At 42.2% G+C, this 16,072-nt stretch overlaps 1 protein-coding gene across 1 annotated transcript; it reads right to left on the bottom strand.

Moving 5' to 3' along the window:
• Positions 1–2,258: 2,258 nt before the first annotated feature.
• On the bottom strand, positions 2,259–10,720 carry LOC311110626 (sphingolipid delta(4)-desaturase DES1-like). The gene is made up of 3 exons (XM_084153157.1): positions 10,513–10,720; positions 5,183–5,925; positions 2,259–4,203 (listed from the first exon to the last, which is right to left on the bottom strand). Exons 1-3 carry the CDS (start codon positions 10,592–10,594, stop codon positions 4,057–4,059), a joined length of 972 nt encoding a protein of 323 aa, XP_084009283.1. The 5' UTR covers positions 10,595–10,720; the 3' UTR covers positions 2,259–4,056.
• Between the last annotated feature and the right edge of the window lie 5,352 nt (positions 10,721–16,072).

Below are 16,072 nucleotides of genomic sequence, written 5' to 3'. Positions count from 1 at the left end.
CAATGTAGAAAATAGTAAAAATAAAGAAAAACCCTTGAATGAGTAGGTGTTCTAAAACTTTTGACCGGTAGTGTACATATAAGGACGACCGATGTCAGAGCGGCATGGACTAAGATACAGTAGTATAGAATGCAGTATATACATATGAGATGAGTAATACAAGATATGTAAACATTATTAAAGTGGCTAGTGTTCCATTTCTTAAAGTGGCCAGTGATTTCTAGTCTATGTCTATAGGCAGCAGCCTCTAACGTGCTAGTGATGGCTGTTTAACAGACTGATGGCCTTGAGATAGAAGCTGTTTTTCAGTCTCTCGGTCCCAGCTTTGATGCACCTGTACTGACTTCGCCTGGCTGACCAGGCAGTGGCTCGGGTGGTTGATGATCTTTTTGGCCTTCCTGTGATATCGGGTGCTTTAGGTGTCCTGGAGGGCGGGTAGTTTGCCCCCGGTAAGGGGGCAGACCGCACCACCCTCTGGAGAGCCTTGCGGTTGCGGGCAGTGCAGTTGCCGTACCAGGGGGTGATACAGCCCGACAGGATGCTCTCAATTGTGCATCTGTAAAAATGTGTGAGGGTTTTAGGTGCCAAGCCAAATGTATTTAGCCTCCTGAGGTTGAAGAGGCGCTGTTGCACCTTCTTCACCACACTGTCTGTGTGGGTGGTCCATTTCAGATTGTCAGTGATGTGTACGCCAATGAACTTGAAGCTTTCCACCTTCTCCGCTGCGGTCCCGTCGATGTGGATTGGGGGGTGCACCCTCTGCTGTTTCCTGAAGTCCACAATCATCTCCTTTGTTTTGTTGACGTTGAGTGAGAGGTTATTTTCCTAGCACCACACTCCCAGAGCCCTCACCTCCTCCCTATAGGCTGTCTCGTCATTGTTGGTAATCAAGCCTACTACTGTTGTGTCGTCTTGATGATTGAGTTTGAGGCGTGCTTGGCCACGCAGTCATGGGTGAACAGGGAGCACAGGAGTGGGCTGAGCACGCACCCTTGTGGGGCCACATTGTTGAGGATCAGCGAAGTGGAGGTGTTGTTTCCTACCTTCAACACCTGGGGGCGGCCTGTCAGGAAGTCCAGGATCCAGTTGCACAGGGCGGGGTTCAGACCCAGGGCCTTGAGCTTAATGATGAGCTTGGAGGGGACTATGTTGTTGAATGCTGAACTATAGTCAATGAGCAGCATTCTTACATAGGTATTCCTCTTGTCCAGATGGGATAGGGCAGTGTGCAGAGTGATGGCAATTGCATCGTCTGTGGCTCTATTGGGGCGGTAAACAAATTGAAGTGGGTCTAGAGTGGCATCGAATTTCAGCATGACAATTCAATGGGGTTGAGGTCAGGGCTCTGTGCAGGCCAGTCAAGTTCTTCCACACCGATCTCGACAAACCATTTCTGTATGGACCTTGCTTTGTGCATGGGGGCATTGTCCAAACTGTTGCCACAAAGTTGGAAGCACAGAATCGTCTAGAATGTCAGGCCATGAAAGAACTGGGACATTTCCAGCTTCCAGGAATTGTGTACAGATCCTTGTTTTTTTACATTTTAGTCATTTAGCAGACGCTCTTATCCAGAGTGACTTACAGTTAGTGAGCGCATACATTTTTCATACCTTGTGACATGGGGCCGTGCATTATCATGCTGAAACATGAGGTGATGGCGGCAAATTAATGGTACGGCAATGGGCCTCAGGATCTCGTCAAGGGATCTCTGTGCATTGAAATTACCATCGATAAAATGCAATTGTGTTCATTGTCCGTAGTTTACTCCTGCCCATACCATAACCCCAACGCCACCACGGGGCACTGTTCACCACACCATACATGCGGTCTGCCCGATAAAGTTGAAACCGGGATTCATCGTAAAGAGCACACTTCTCCAGTGGCCATCGAAGGTGAGCAGTTGCCCACTGAAGTCGTTTACGACACCGAACTGCAGTCAGGTCAAGACCCTGGTGAGGACTTTTTGTCTTCCTCTAATGCCTTGTAAAAGGGAAAGTAGTCTAAAAGTAACTGAACATAAATCAGATTACGTTAGTTTGGGTAATCTAAATTACATTAATGATTACACATTTGACAGGTAACTAGTAACTAACGGATTACATTTAAAGTAACCTACCCAACCCTGCGTGCCTTGCATTGAACCCCAGCCTTAATGCAATTACCAGTACAGCTTTAGCCTATAACCAATAGATCTGACCTGCTATTCCATTTTATGACAGGACCTTATGGTTAACCAGCAAAAAGGATGACAGACAAAACTCAGTGAATTAGTTTAATCAAATCATACTGATGCAGTAATGCAAAAAGCAGGTGTTACACAATGAGGATGGAATCATGACTCTTCCCTCTTGCAGAGGAATATTCTACATTAAAATAATAGGTTTGATTTGAGAATATAAACAGACTGCTCTTTCTAGAATTCTTTCACCCTTAGCATGAGTTCAGCTTATGTTTAATACTGACGTAGATGTAACCAACAGCCCCTCTACCCTGTTTCAGAGGCCCCCGAATCCCAAATCAACCATGGTTCATCTGTAGTAGATTGGATAAGTGTAGGTCTATTCAATATGGCAAATCTCCCTCCAAGCCTATTAGAGGGCAAGATGGAACTATTCCCATTCCAGATCTACATGGAGTCTAAGGTTATTCAACACCAATGTCAGCGAGCTTCCATTCCACTTTGAACAACATCTATCCACATCATGGTTTGGATATGTGCTACACCAATTGGGTTTCTCTCCCTGTGGTAGCTACTTTAAAGTGACAAATATTTGAGAGGCTTTCAAACTCAATGACTAAGGGGATGTGGCCCTGTTCTTGAGGTCAATCACCATCTTAAAATAAGCTATTTTCTCTTTCTCACATAAATTAGGTTACTTACACCATTGCAAATGTTAAGGACACAATTGGAAATAATCAGACTTTCAGAGTCTAGTGGAATTGTAACAAAGTTAAGCATACAGTACATGGAACAAAGAGTTACTCTTATCTATATTTGGTTTCAATTAATTTGGCCTTCGATTGGGTTTCCATAAGAGACCGTCAGCATAGCGAGACAAAACACGAGACAATGTTTGATCTAATGCCATTCTTTCTCCCGATTGTGTCAAACTAAATTTTAAATCGAAGCAAATCGACTCGGGCAATGCTCAGTGCTTCAGACTGTGAATTAGTTATTGAACTGAGGTGTTGGCAAGCGCAATACAAAATAGCACTCAAATCTAAATGAGCTAAAATAAGCTCAAAACTTAAGACAATATGTCCATATACACACAGTCATGGTCAAGTTTAGTAGTCTACAAGAAAGGACAGAACACTCAATATTTTACGAGTGAAGTGAAAACAAATTAGGTTTCTAGCATGGAATTTACAACTCACCTCAGACACAGTAGACATGTAAGAGAAGTGATGAGCTAGGCTTTTTCCTCCCTCACAAAGCAGCAATTCAGAAGCAAAAAACGGTGTGTTCAGGTGGCCTGATCTCCTAACTGGTACAAGAGTATCCTCCACCCTTTCCAATAAAACTTTTTCACAATAAGATATGGTTGTATATTGCTATACAACCTCTTTCAAGAGATGAAATAAAACTGATCATAAAATAAAACTATAAAAACAGGATCTCAAATATTCAACACATTCAGCAACCGGTGCAACACTCCTGATTAATCTATAATAATAATTACAATTTGTGACTGGAAAAATACTTTGACTTGCCATCGTCCCTATTACAGGTTTCTAAAATGACCACAACTGCAATAAATGGGCTTTTCGGGAAAAACAAATAGGGGAAATGACAATCTTATGTAATAAGGACTAATTGGAATGCAAGCAGTAATGGTAGAGGAATATACACCCATTTCAGTTGTTCCTGAGGGGTAAGCACAACATTAACACATACATGTCACACGTACTGTTCACAGAAATTCTCTACACATTCTATTCAAAATGTGTATTAATATGCAAAAGCTGTTAAAAGTCTTGCGGTGGTTAATTGGGGCTAGTGTCAATTTACTTCACAGTTTATTTGTTAAAGTACGAGAGAGGGAGGGGAAGGAGTTACTCCTGCTTGACATCTCCCTTTAGCCTCCTCTTCACACGAGAGTAGGGGCTGAGCTGGTCGTCCATAATGAAGTCATACAGGACCTTCACCCACGATGTGTAGTGGGGCAGGTCATCGTAGTACTCCGATGCGATTTTCTTCACCTAGGTGAAGGGAGAAATCAAATAAACACTGTTTGCTACAAGTGTCTTCAGCATAAAGCTGCAATATGTAACTTTTTGGGGCGACTCGATCAAATCCGCATATAAATTGAGTTATAAATCTGTCACTCAATGAAAGCAAGTCTAAGAAGCGGTAGATCTGTTCTATGTGGGCTATTTCTATGCTTCCCGTTCTGAAGTTTAGTTTTTGCATCTTTTACTTTCAGTTTTGTACACCAGCTTCAAACAGCTGAAAATACAATATTTTAGGTTATGGAAAATATATTTCACAGTGGTTTACATGGTACAGTGATGCTCTACACAATGACTGCTTGTTTTGTCACAACCTAAAATTAGGCAAACTATTAGAATTTTTGCAACAAGGAAATGGTGGATTGATTTATACATATTGCATCTTCAAGTGTTTCTCTTAAGTTCCAGGGGCGCTCAAACAAAGCAAAATTGCAGCGATCCTGAATCAGATAAGAATACTCAATGCAACACTTTTCCCTACAAACATTCTTTCACAATGGTAATCCTTTAAATCATTTACATCTCCAAACACAGAATGTGCAACGAAATAGAGCTAGAGGTTAAAGTCTCCCTGGGTCTGGTGAAGTCAAATGCTTTTCTGCTGAGCCTAGACATTGGAACAGTCTGCCTAAACATATTTGGAGGAATATGGTTGTTTTACAGGATGTTCTTATATTTTTATTACCCTTGTTTTTTATATGACTTATCCTGTTTCATCACGACAAGCACTTCTGGGTGCAAATGTAAGTTGTATGCAAATAAAAGTTCATTACCAGCACTTCATTACAGTAAAAGAGCTATGGAACCGTCACTCAGACAATTAAAACAGCTGCCCCTGCCCCCAAATTCCAATTGCCTATTTTTTATTTGATGACAACAGTTAGAATGCTAAAACTGGTCTGATGATAACATGTACATGATAACAATTTTTTCAACACTCATACTGTACCAGAGGTAGCCTACGTCCTGGGATGCTGGGGAAGTCGTGGTGCTCGTTGTGGTAGCCCACGTTGAAGGTGAGCAGGTTGAGGGAGCCGTAGTAGGAGTAGGTCTCATGGCCCTTGAGGAACATGTAGTGCTCAGCGATGAAGTGTCCAGAGATGGGGTGCAGGCCCATTCCCAGCAAGGAGCCTGCCATCATGTAGACCACAGGCTTGGCTCCACACAGCCAGTAGAGGGCCACATTGAAGGACAGCTGCACAGCCACGTTGGCCACCTCCAGCCTGGTGATGGGCTTGGGGTTGATGCAGAGAGGGCGGATGGCGTAGAACAGAGGCTGAAGGATGATCCAGACAAACTTACGGAAGCGTGTGCAGAAGAACCAGCCCTCAAATTCAGTGGGGATGTCCACGTCCACGCCATCTCCTCCCAGGTAGCGGTGGTGGTCCAGGTGGTAGCGCTTAAAGGAGGCAGAATACGGCAGCCCGATGGGCAGGTTGGCAAACATGGCGAACCAGCGGTTCCACATGGCCCTGCTGTTGCCAAACGCTGTGTTGTGGGAGATCTCGTGGATGGCCAGGGTCATGGAGTGGTTGATACAGCTGCCAAAGGCATACGTCCAGAACAGCACCCATTTCCAGTCTAGGTCTTTGACCAGGTAGAATGCTAAAAACTGGATGAGTACCATCATGCAAACAATCCACTTCAGCCTGGGATCAGGCCCCATTAGGGTCTTTATTTCTGGGTACTTTGCTGTTAGAGAAGAGAAAGAATACAATTTTGGTTCATTTTAAAATTTAGCCTACTTATTTGACAAAGTACTAATTAAAAAAATAACATTGATACAACTCCTTTCGTCATGTCATTCCAATTCAGAACTTTAATTGTTACAATCATAATATAAAGACTATCAGACATTTCCTACAATTTGTAACCTTTGTAACCATTTGCAAGCCCTCAAGTTTCGCTACTTCTGTCAAATGGCCCCTTAAAAAGATCAGTCAGGACAGGCCCAGAGGTCCCAAACTGTCAACCACAAACACCATTGATAGAAAGGTGCCTGCAGGAACAGTCTGGCAATTGCCATTCAAAACAGCACTAATTATACTGGTATCTTATTTGACTGGCAGCCACAGCAGGATGTGAGACCACAATGATTAATGTACTTTCAAAGAATATGGGCAATGCAAATAAGCTTACCAAATCCACCCTCCATTTGCAAATAAAGCAGTCTGCGAGTCACAACTTACATTTTGTGACGATGTGTGTCACCTTGAGAACTTATCTTAAATCGCTCCTGACTAAAAAGTAACCTAATGTGCACAAAGGGTGGATTCAGATTAGGCCTAGGTCCACTAGGGCCCAGCCAATGAGTGACAAAATCAAAGCACAGAGGGTTTGGCCTACAGCATTATTAAAGTTATCACACAGTATCAAAATTATAAAATGTCTCTCTGCTAGTATCAAAGTCTTGTAAGTCACTGTAGGCCTAGCGTAATCATTGCCAACTACATTAAGCGGCCTAACTGGCCTTCAAATGACATAGGACCGAAAAACATGTCATACTAATGAGAACAAACCATACAGAAGGTCAAGACTGGGACCTGGGTGGTTACAGAGGGTGGAGGGTTTTAGATGCAGGCCTATCAGCTTATACCACATAACAACTGGAATTTCACCCATGTGGGTTAAGTTAAGCAACACCAAAAAGAAACTGACATCCTTATTATCACCTTGAAGTCTCAGCTGATGGAGAATGGGTGAAATGTACAATTTACCATCCACCCGCTCCTCCAAACCAGTTAGAAATGTTTTGGGGACACACAAACGTGGGTTTTGTGTACAAAGGAATAGGAAAACCTTTATCAGGTAGGTCGAACAGTCATTGTAACAATGCACATAGTGATATAGCCTGAAACACCAACAATTGCTGGGTCCTATACAACATTACCAGCTTGTAGTAAGTCGCTCTGGATAAGAGCGTCTGCTAAATGACGTAAATGTAAAAATGTAAAATGTAGTAGCCTATTTTAAATGTTTGTTTAAGTGTTGGTAGCAGCTGCAGTGGACAGAAGTTTTGATTATTTTGTGTGTGTGTGTAAGCCTATATTAAATCACAGGGATTTATTAAAACTAGGCTATGAGCTAGAAAGTGAAAGCCAGGCCATGCTGACCTTGAGTTTACTGTGTTACTTATAATGGATGTGTGGATAGACGGACTGTTTAGCCTACTACTCACTGACTGCTTCTTGACTAATGACCTTTCACCTTTCTAACCATTGGGGTGGATGGTGTTTATCAAGGCAATGTTATAACCAAATCATACTCAACAATTGAAGTTACATTGTTTGCTTTCTGTCCTATCACAGCGTAACACACTTTGGTTAGTTTCATCAGTGCTACTGAAATATAAGGACGATAAAGGCTAACAGAGACAGGAAAGAAATCAGGTGGAAGGAGGTGGGCTGGCTAGCTGAAGGAGGTGGGCTGGCTAGCAAAAGGAGGTGGGCTGGCTAGCTGACAATAGTCCAGCACTCCTATCTAATTGCACTACTTATCACTTTGTGGAGTGATCAAATCAAGTTAGATTTTGGAGTGATGTCTGGAGTAATTATTATAAAGTCGGCTTAACCTGTTCACCTGACCATATCTGGGATTTTACAATTTCTCTGCGGAGAGAGATGTGAGAAATCTGATAAGTCTCCAAGACAAAACAGAGCCACCTTTGCAAAATATTTACCTTAAGGCTATTTCTGCCAGTGCCGGGAAACAGTTTCATTTTCACTTCTAGGAAATCAAACTGTGCTTTTATTCATATTTCAAGAGAGCTTAGGTTTGTATTGTTGGATTGCCTACTGAGAAGGAGAGGCCATGATGATTGCAGTTAGTATAGGGGACAACAACACTGATAAACCCTAAAAGCCACCACCAGACTGCAATACTAGCCAGCAGTCTCTACAGTAGTAACTAGCAGTGTCCCTCTGTGCCTCCTGTTGCTGCTGTACTCCCATAGCTTACACATTATTCAGACAGGATGAGATTCCTTTGTCACTAGCCAGACAGGATGAGAGTCCTTTGTCACTAGCCAGGTTTCCTTCCAACCTTTTTATGAGAGTCAATACGTCGGACAGAAAAATGTCACGACAGGCCTGATGGAAACAGCAAATTTGTCGGTAAACTTTCCAAATGTCGACATCACAAAAGATCCAAGATGGGATCTTTTTGTGTCTGTAAAATTAATTATGCGAGAAATGGTGGTGGAAATACTTATGCGCAAATATATATATATATATAATAACCATTATATTGATGTAAACGTGGGAGTCACGCGATATGTTGTGTGGTCCTTCCACTAAGCCAGTTTATTAGGCTGCAGCTGAAATAAGTTCACAGGGTGGGGAAATTGCATGGTGTTCCATCCTAGACTTACAACTTGTGCTAAATTAGGATATTATACTGAATTGAATCAAACGGACTCAGAGGTCAATTTTAATGGCTTTACTCCATGACTGTCGGTATAACAAGAACCCAGCATTCTGTCATGGTGACGTCATATCAGTACGTCACATCAATATACATCCCCCTTTACTTGGATATCAACTTCAATGTCAACCTGACACACACATTTGTTTCGTTACCTGTATAGCAACATTTGTGTTAACAATAAACTGAAATATGTTCACAATTTATTATTACACTGAACAAAAATAGAAACGCAACATGTAAAGTGTTGGTCCCATCTTTCATGAGCTAAAATAAAAGATCCCAGAAATGTGTCTTACACACAAAAAGCTTATTTCTCTCAAATTGTGTACAGATTTGTTATCCCTGTTAGTGAGCATTTCTCCTTTGCCAAGATAATCCATCCACCCGACAGGTGTGCCATATCAGGAAGCTGATCATTGTGCAGGTGCACCTTGTGCTGGGGACAATAAAGGCCACTCTAAAATGTGCAGTTTTGTCACACAACACAATGCCACAGATGTCTCAAGTTGAGGGATAGTGCAATTGGCATGCTGACTGCTGGAATGTCCACCAGAGCTGTTGCCAGAGAATTTAATGTTAATTTCTCTACCATAAGCCTCCAACTTCGGTTTAGAGAATTTGGCAGTACGTCCAACCGGCCTCTCAACCGCAGACCACGTCTATGGTTTGCTGATGTCAATGTTGTGAACAGAGTGCCCCATGGTGGCGGTGGGGTTATTGTATGGGCAGGCATAAGCTACAGACAACGAACACAATTGCATTTTATCGATGGCAATTTGAATGAAAAGAAATACCATAAAATGATCCTGAGGCCCATTGTGAGGCCCATTTTTTTAAAGGTATCTGTGACCGACAGATGCAAATCTGTATTCCCAGTCATGTGAAATCCATGGATTAGGGCCTATTGAATTTATTTCAATTGACTGATTTCCTCATATGAACTGCAACTCAGTCAAATCTTTGAAATTGTTCCATTAACATTCCAGGTGAAGCTGGTTGAGAGAATGCCAAGAGTGTGCAAAGCTGTCATCAAGGTAAAGGGTGGCTACTTTGAAGAATCTCAAATAAAAAAAATATTTTGATATGTTTAACACTTTTTGGGTTACTACATGATTCCATTTGTGTTATTTCATAGTTTTGATGTCTTCACTATTATTCTACAATGTAGAAAATAGTAAAAATAAAGAAAAACCCTGGAATGAGTAGGTGTCCAAACTTTTGACTGGTACTGTATGTACTGGAGTCCTACCTTAAAAATTGACCAATAGAAGTATAAAGAGGGGTTCCTGCATAATCGTTTTACATAATAATTGGCCTGTCTAGCTAGCTAGATGACGAATATTGTAGGTAGCAACAGCAATGGTTGAAATTAGATCAGTTACTAGCCAACACCCCTCTCCCTGCCTGGCTCACAACACAAGGTAACTAGCCAGCCACCATACATAAAATGTATGCACGCATGACTAAGTGGCTTTGGATAAAGGTGTCTGTTAAATGGCATATATTATTATATTTATATATTATTTAGTTAGTTATCTATTATCATTAGCTAGCTAATTATCTATTCATCTGTGGCTGCAGTGAGCAACTGCTAGCTACATAGCATCCCTGAAGGGGGATTCCAGTTAGTTAACTAGCCAACTTTAACTAACTAGCAGCCAGCTCTGATGAAAGACAAGAATAACATTTATAGCTAACAAGCTAAATAATGAATGACCAGTTTGCTTAACTAGCAAGCTAACAACCTTTGGTTGGTGGCAAGTTTGATAGTAGGTGAAGTTGTTAGAAAAATACGAACTGACAAGCTAATGTTAGCTTCTATTGCGGTCTGGGAGGAGAAAGGAAAATCCTCACCCAAAATGTCTTTCCTCCTGTCTGCATGTGGCTGATCTGTATAAACCCATTCGTAATCCTCACGAGCGACACGGTTCCCCATCTTTCTTTGGTGTAAGTGACAGGTAATGAGTCTCAAAACATTTATGTTACTAGCTAAATGTAACAAATTGACTCCAACTTCTCGGTTACCTAACTGTTTCAAGCCACCCTGTCCGGTGTCAAAGCCTGATCTGACTGAAATAGAGTTCGCCCACCACCCGACCAGCGTCACAAACAAACGTTTTGGATGCTGATTCGCTGATTCTCTCACAGACTGTGCTCAGGGCGTTCGTAAATTCACAGCGTTTTGGCTCTGGGAGTTTTCAGAGTGCACTGGACGCTCTGGCGGAGGAGTAGTCCCCTGTAGCTCAGTTGGTAGAGCATGGCAGGGTTGTGGGTTCGTTTCCCACGGGGGGCCAGTATGAAAATGTATGCACTCACTAACTGTAGGTCGCTCTGGATAAGAGCGTCTGCTAAATGACTAAAATGTCACACAAAAAAAAAACATGAGTAGGGTTGATCCGAGCGTTCTGACCTCACAACAACGTCAGTCAAGCACCCAAGCTAACTGGCTAAAGTTGGCTAGCTACTTCCAGACACAAAGAACACCTCACTCTGACCATTTTACTCGCCCTAGTAGAGGTGGTTAGGCTGTTTTCATGTTGTCTAGGGCGTTGGTGACTGTAATTCTGCTGCTGGCAACAATTTAATAAAGTTTTTTTTGCCGAAGTTTACTGACACCAGTCATATTCAACCAGTGTTGCGTGTTCATTAATTCATCATTCTGCGCTCTGGCACACAGACGAGAGTGCTCTGAAATCTGAGTAGAGAGCCAGAGTGAATTTACGAACCTACCCAAGACTGTTGCCAACTCCTCAGTAAGGAAAGTAGCTATTGGCTGTCCTAAAAGCCGCTAGATTTGCATAATTGGCCATGTGCATGTAATTGTGAGGGACTCTGTAAGAGAGAGGAATAATGTGTGGGAGAGACAAAAAGTGAGTAAAAAACACCCTATATTTACATCCCACCCTGAATGTAAGCCAGGGCGGGATCAGCCAGCGGCGGCTTCCCGCATGCACGATTCATTTGCAGTCTGGACGCGGAGGGGTGAACATCTCCTGCGCTGACTGCAGCTGGGAGGGACTGCTGCGTGAGGACTGGGCTGTCTGTGAGTGCTTTGGGACGATGGTGGGGCCCGGGGCAGCACCCGCTGCTCGTTGAGAAGAGTAAGAACGATACGTGCTTTCACGTCAGAGTCTCCAAAAGTCTCCAATAACACCAGAAAAAAATTGCTAGATTTGTCACTAGTCGCTTTTTTGAAAATGTGTCGCTAGAGGGGTCTGAATACTCGCTAAATATAGCGACAAAGTCGCTAAATTGGCAACACTGCCCAAGATAGCCGAGTGACTGCCCCACCACAGATCGAACAAGGAGCCAGATGTTTCACCGGATGTATAAATCTGAAGCATCCGGTTGGAATTTCCCAATCTCAACAGTTCTGTTCCCAAAACTACAATCTGTTACGAACAGAGTGCACTAAGATTTGTAGCCATTGCCAAAGTTTTACAAAATTGCCTTGTTTACAAGGAGTGTTGAGATTGCGTAATTCAAATCTGGTATTGGAATAAGAATCAAGAGATCTTCAATCCAAGCTTAATTTATTATATGCAAAATGTATGTATGATAAGTATGAAAGTTCGTATACGGGCTCACTGACAAACCACGCAGGGCCGACAGAGAACTAAACTTATTGTTTACAGATTCTTTCTCAAATACTCTGACAGAAAGTTTCCACCTCTTCTGTTGGCCAACCAGAGCAAAGGACTGAGTGTGGTCCAGACTCCATTTCAGCCAATCCGTTGGCGCGGGGGTTGGTCTCAACTCCTTGGCACTCCAGTTGTTGCCAGGCATGGTTGCTATGATAATAACCTGCAGAGTCAGCACCGAGAATACACAATATCCACTGTAGCCAGGTTCAAGGACAGTTTCACAGAATACAAAGAGGCAGTGAGGTCTAGTACTTTGAGACACAAGTTCTTATCTCCCCCTACTCCCTAAAACAGCTCCTCACATTAATCACAGCTTGTTAGGTGAAACAATTTTATATCAGTACAGTACAAACCCTTCATGCTTAATCATTAATGCATTCCTTCTAAGCTATTCATCACATACAAATCCAATTATGAGAAAAATAAAACCCAACAGGAGTGTGCCAGATTTTCAATTTGCTCCCATTGAAAACGACACAGATGAACTATCTTGGGTTAGTTATAAATATATTTGGTCAGACCGCTCTAACAATGGAAATACACTTCCTCAAATTGAATTGAAGGTAGGCGAGATCAGGTGGGACCATTCTAGTCAATTAGAGGGCAGAAAGTGGGAGGAAAATGGCGGAAGTGGATGTGAGTTAGAATTCCAGGAAAGTAGATATCATTGGGGATGCAGCGGAACGGTTCCTGGGACTGAAAGACTTCTCTGTGGAGGAGTTGCATGGAGTATTGTCACAAGCCCTACCACCCTCTCAGGTCATAGAGCCTGAGAAGGGAGACATGGAGATTTTAAGGAAGAAGTGGGAGTTTTGGTTTTGTCAATGTGATTTTTATTGTTTAATTTTGGGTGGATTAAGTTAGGTTTTCCTATCACGTATGGATTTTATTTTTTCAACCTGGTCCAGTTGATGGCAGTAATACACCTTTTTGGGTTGTAGTCTCCCATAAAAGCCACAGAAGAGTTTGAATCAATCAAAGGTCAGATTAGGAAGGAAGAGGTGGTGTTTGCTCGATTGCGCTTAGGACATTGAACTCGTCATTACGTCTGGTTGGCAAGCATGTGAATGGTTTGTGTCTGGAGCGTATGGTCGATGAAACGGTGGAACATGTGTTGTTAAATTGTTGTAAGTATGTTGAAGAGAGGGAAAGATTGAAGTGTAGGGTCATTTAGGTAGGAGGGGGTTGGGCGGGTTTGGAAGGGATTTAGATTTAGAAATGTTGTAAACTGTGATTGACCACACACTCCAGCACAGTAGATGGCGGCATGCACCTTTAACGTTGGTTTGCGGACCGCCATTATATCATAGAAGAAGAAGAGTTTGAATCAAGCGGCGTGTCGCGTAAAGTTGGTGAAGCTGAAGGTCCTGAATGGACATCAGTAGTGTCAAAAACTGGAACAAAAAGGAAAGTGGAGAATACATCTATGAATGATAATGATTTGCTTCTTTTTGGGATGCATATGTGAGAAACCTGTTTGAGGTGCTGAAAATGGTGAAGTATGAGCTAGGAAAAGTATAGTCTGTCAGAGTGACCAGGAGTGGTGTTATTTTGATTCATTGTATTTCTGAAGAACAGAGGAAGATTGCAGTGGGCCTCAAAAGAATCCGAACAACAGATGTTTCGTGCTTTGAACTTTCGAGTAGAGCACCCTTCAAAGGGGTCATCTCAGATGTTCAGTTTGAATACCTGAAGATAATTCCTGGTGTGGTTGGTGCCAGGCGTCTGACCCGCTGGGTAAATGGAGAAAAATAAGAAAGTCTGTCGGTCCTGTTGTTTTTTGATAAAGAGCATCTAGCTATGCATGTGAAGCTTGGTTATGTAAGATAAGCTGTAAGTGCTTTCTTTCCCAAACCACTGCAGTGTAAGAACTGTTAAGGATTTGGCCATGTTTCAAGTATGTGCAGATGGACAGAGTATAATGAAGAACGGTGTGTAAAAGGACAACAGTGTTGCAATTGTGGTGGGGATCATGATCCCGAGTTCCTGGAGTGCCCTGTAAGGGTGAAGGAGATTGAGGTGGAACAAGTTAGTGACCAATCGAATCTCCTATACGGAGGCAATTAAAATAATTGAGAAAACAAGTGATGCTAGTGAAGATATGGTAGTGGATGCACCACAGCCTGTAGTAAATGTTTGCTGCCAGTCAAAAGATACCCTTTGTGTTAAAAAGGTGGATTTTGTGGCGTTCATTGCCACAGTTATAAACTGTACGGCTGAAGTCTCAAAGAAGACTGGACATTATTGTGGCTGCGGCACAAAGGTTTTTGGGACTTAAGGATTTTACATCTGAAGACTTGCAAGGGGTACTGGCACTGGACGACGTCCCGCCCTCCCAGGCTCCCCTTGAGCCTGTGTAGGGATAAGATCTGTTTATTTATTTTATTTATTTATTTTATTTTTTACAGTAAAGTTGTTTGATTTGGTTTATTTTATTTTTGGTAGTTGTTTTGGTAGTTTGTTCCGTTTTGGGGGGGGGATCCTGTTTCCATCCTGCACAGTAGCTGGCGGGATGCACATTACATTTAGCAATCGCCAATATACCATAGAAGAATAAGAATAACTACTAAGTCATTTTTCTCAAAGGTCCCGGAATGACACATGCATCCACTTATATCAGTACATAACCAAAAATATAGCGTATTCAGCTGTTTGAAGCTGGTGTACAAAATCGAAAGTAAAAGATGCAAAAACTAAACTTCAGAACGGGAAGCATAGAAATAGTACACATATAACAGATCTACCGCTTCTTAGACTTGCTTTCAACGGGAATGAAATATCTATTACTCACATTCTATGTGAATTTGGTCAGGTCGCCCATATTGTCGCTTTAAAAGCCTAAACATGACAAATAAGCCTCACATAATTCGAAACTCTCAGATGGGTGGGTTTTGTTGCTAAACGTTTAGCAACAAAAACGACGGGTTTAGATTACATGTTTTCAACAAACTATACTGAACAAAAATAGAAACGCAACCTGTAAAGTGTTGGTCCCATGTTTCATGAGCTGAAATAAAAGATCCCAGACATTTTCTTTCAAATTTCTTTCATGTTGCGTTTATACTTTTGTTCAGTATATGTTTTGTCTCAATGTTTATTGAAAACAAATACAGTAGCATAATGAGCACTTGTTACAGTTGTTGGTTAGCTAGCTAGCGAATTTGAACAATAATAGCATAGACATGACATGAGTCAAGACATGGTATCAATAACAAGATAAAATTAGCTGAAACGAGCCACCTACGATTCTCCCATGGCAGCTTCTTGTCATTGTTGCTAGCTATCTGACCTGTCAGAATCATAACACCACACGGCCTTCTGCCTCATCGATGCGGGCATCATTTGTGACATTCTCACACGGACAGATTTTGGGCAAAGTAAATCCTATCGCTTCTATTCCTCTCTGATATAGCTATACCTCAGTGCAGGGGTAGGCAACCCTGGTCCTGGAGTGCTGCAGGCACTTAATGTTTTTGATTTAACCAACCTGGAAGATCAGGTGTGTTGAATTTAGGCAATCGCTGAACTGTAGCACAGTGTGGTGCCTAGTTGGGACAGAATCCTGCAGGACCTGTGTTGTTTGACACCGGCCCTGTGGAACTGTGCCGTTTCTGGTGGTTTCCAATAGCGTGTGATTGCAGCCCGCAATTCAGGGCGTTCCCCCCTCGAGCACGCCATCTTCATGCGTGTGAGACACTTGATATTCTAGATTTCCTCTGATTGTCTATGCGATTAAAATGTGGGTCAAAAGGGAAATAAAAGTATTATCT

This window comes from Coregonus lavaretus (assembly GCF_964263955.1).
Source record: "Coregonus lavaretus genome assembly, chromosome: 36".
In the NCBI taxonomy this organism is placed as follows: Eukaryota; Metazoa; Chordata; class Actinopteri; order Salmoniformes; family Salmonidae; genus Coregonus; species Coregonus lavaretus.
The sequence above is the reverse complement of the archived record's forward strand: the minus strand, read 5'-3'. Positions and strand labels throughout refer to the sequence as shown.

Excerpts from the sequence above, each read along its gene's own strand:
- LOC311110626 (XM_084153157.1), bottom strand. The coding sequence starts at position 10,594 with ATGGGGAACCGTGTCGCTCGTGAGGATTACGAATGGGTTTATACAGAT. Across the intron at positions 5,926-10,512 it reads CAGGAGGAAAGACATTTTGG|CAAAGTACCCAGAAATAAAG; the intron begins GTGAGGATTTTC and ends CTTCTCTAACAG. Across the intron at positions 4,204-5,182 it reads CAGGACGTAGGCTACCTCTG|GTGAAGAAAATCGCATCGGA; the intron begins GTACAGTATGAG and ends CCCTTCACCTAG.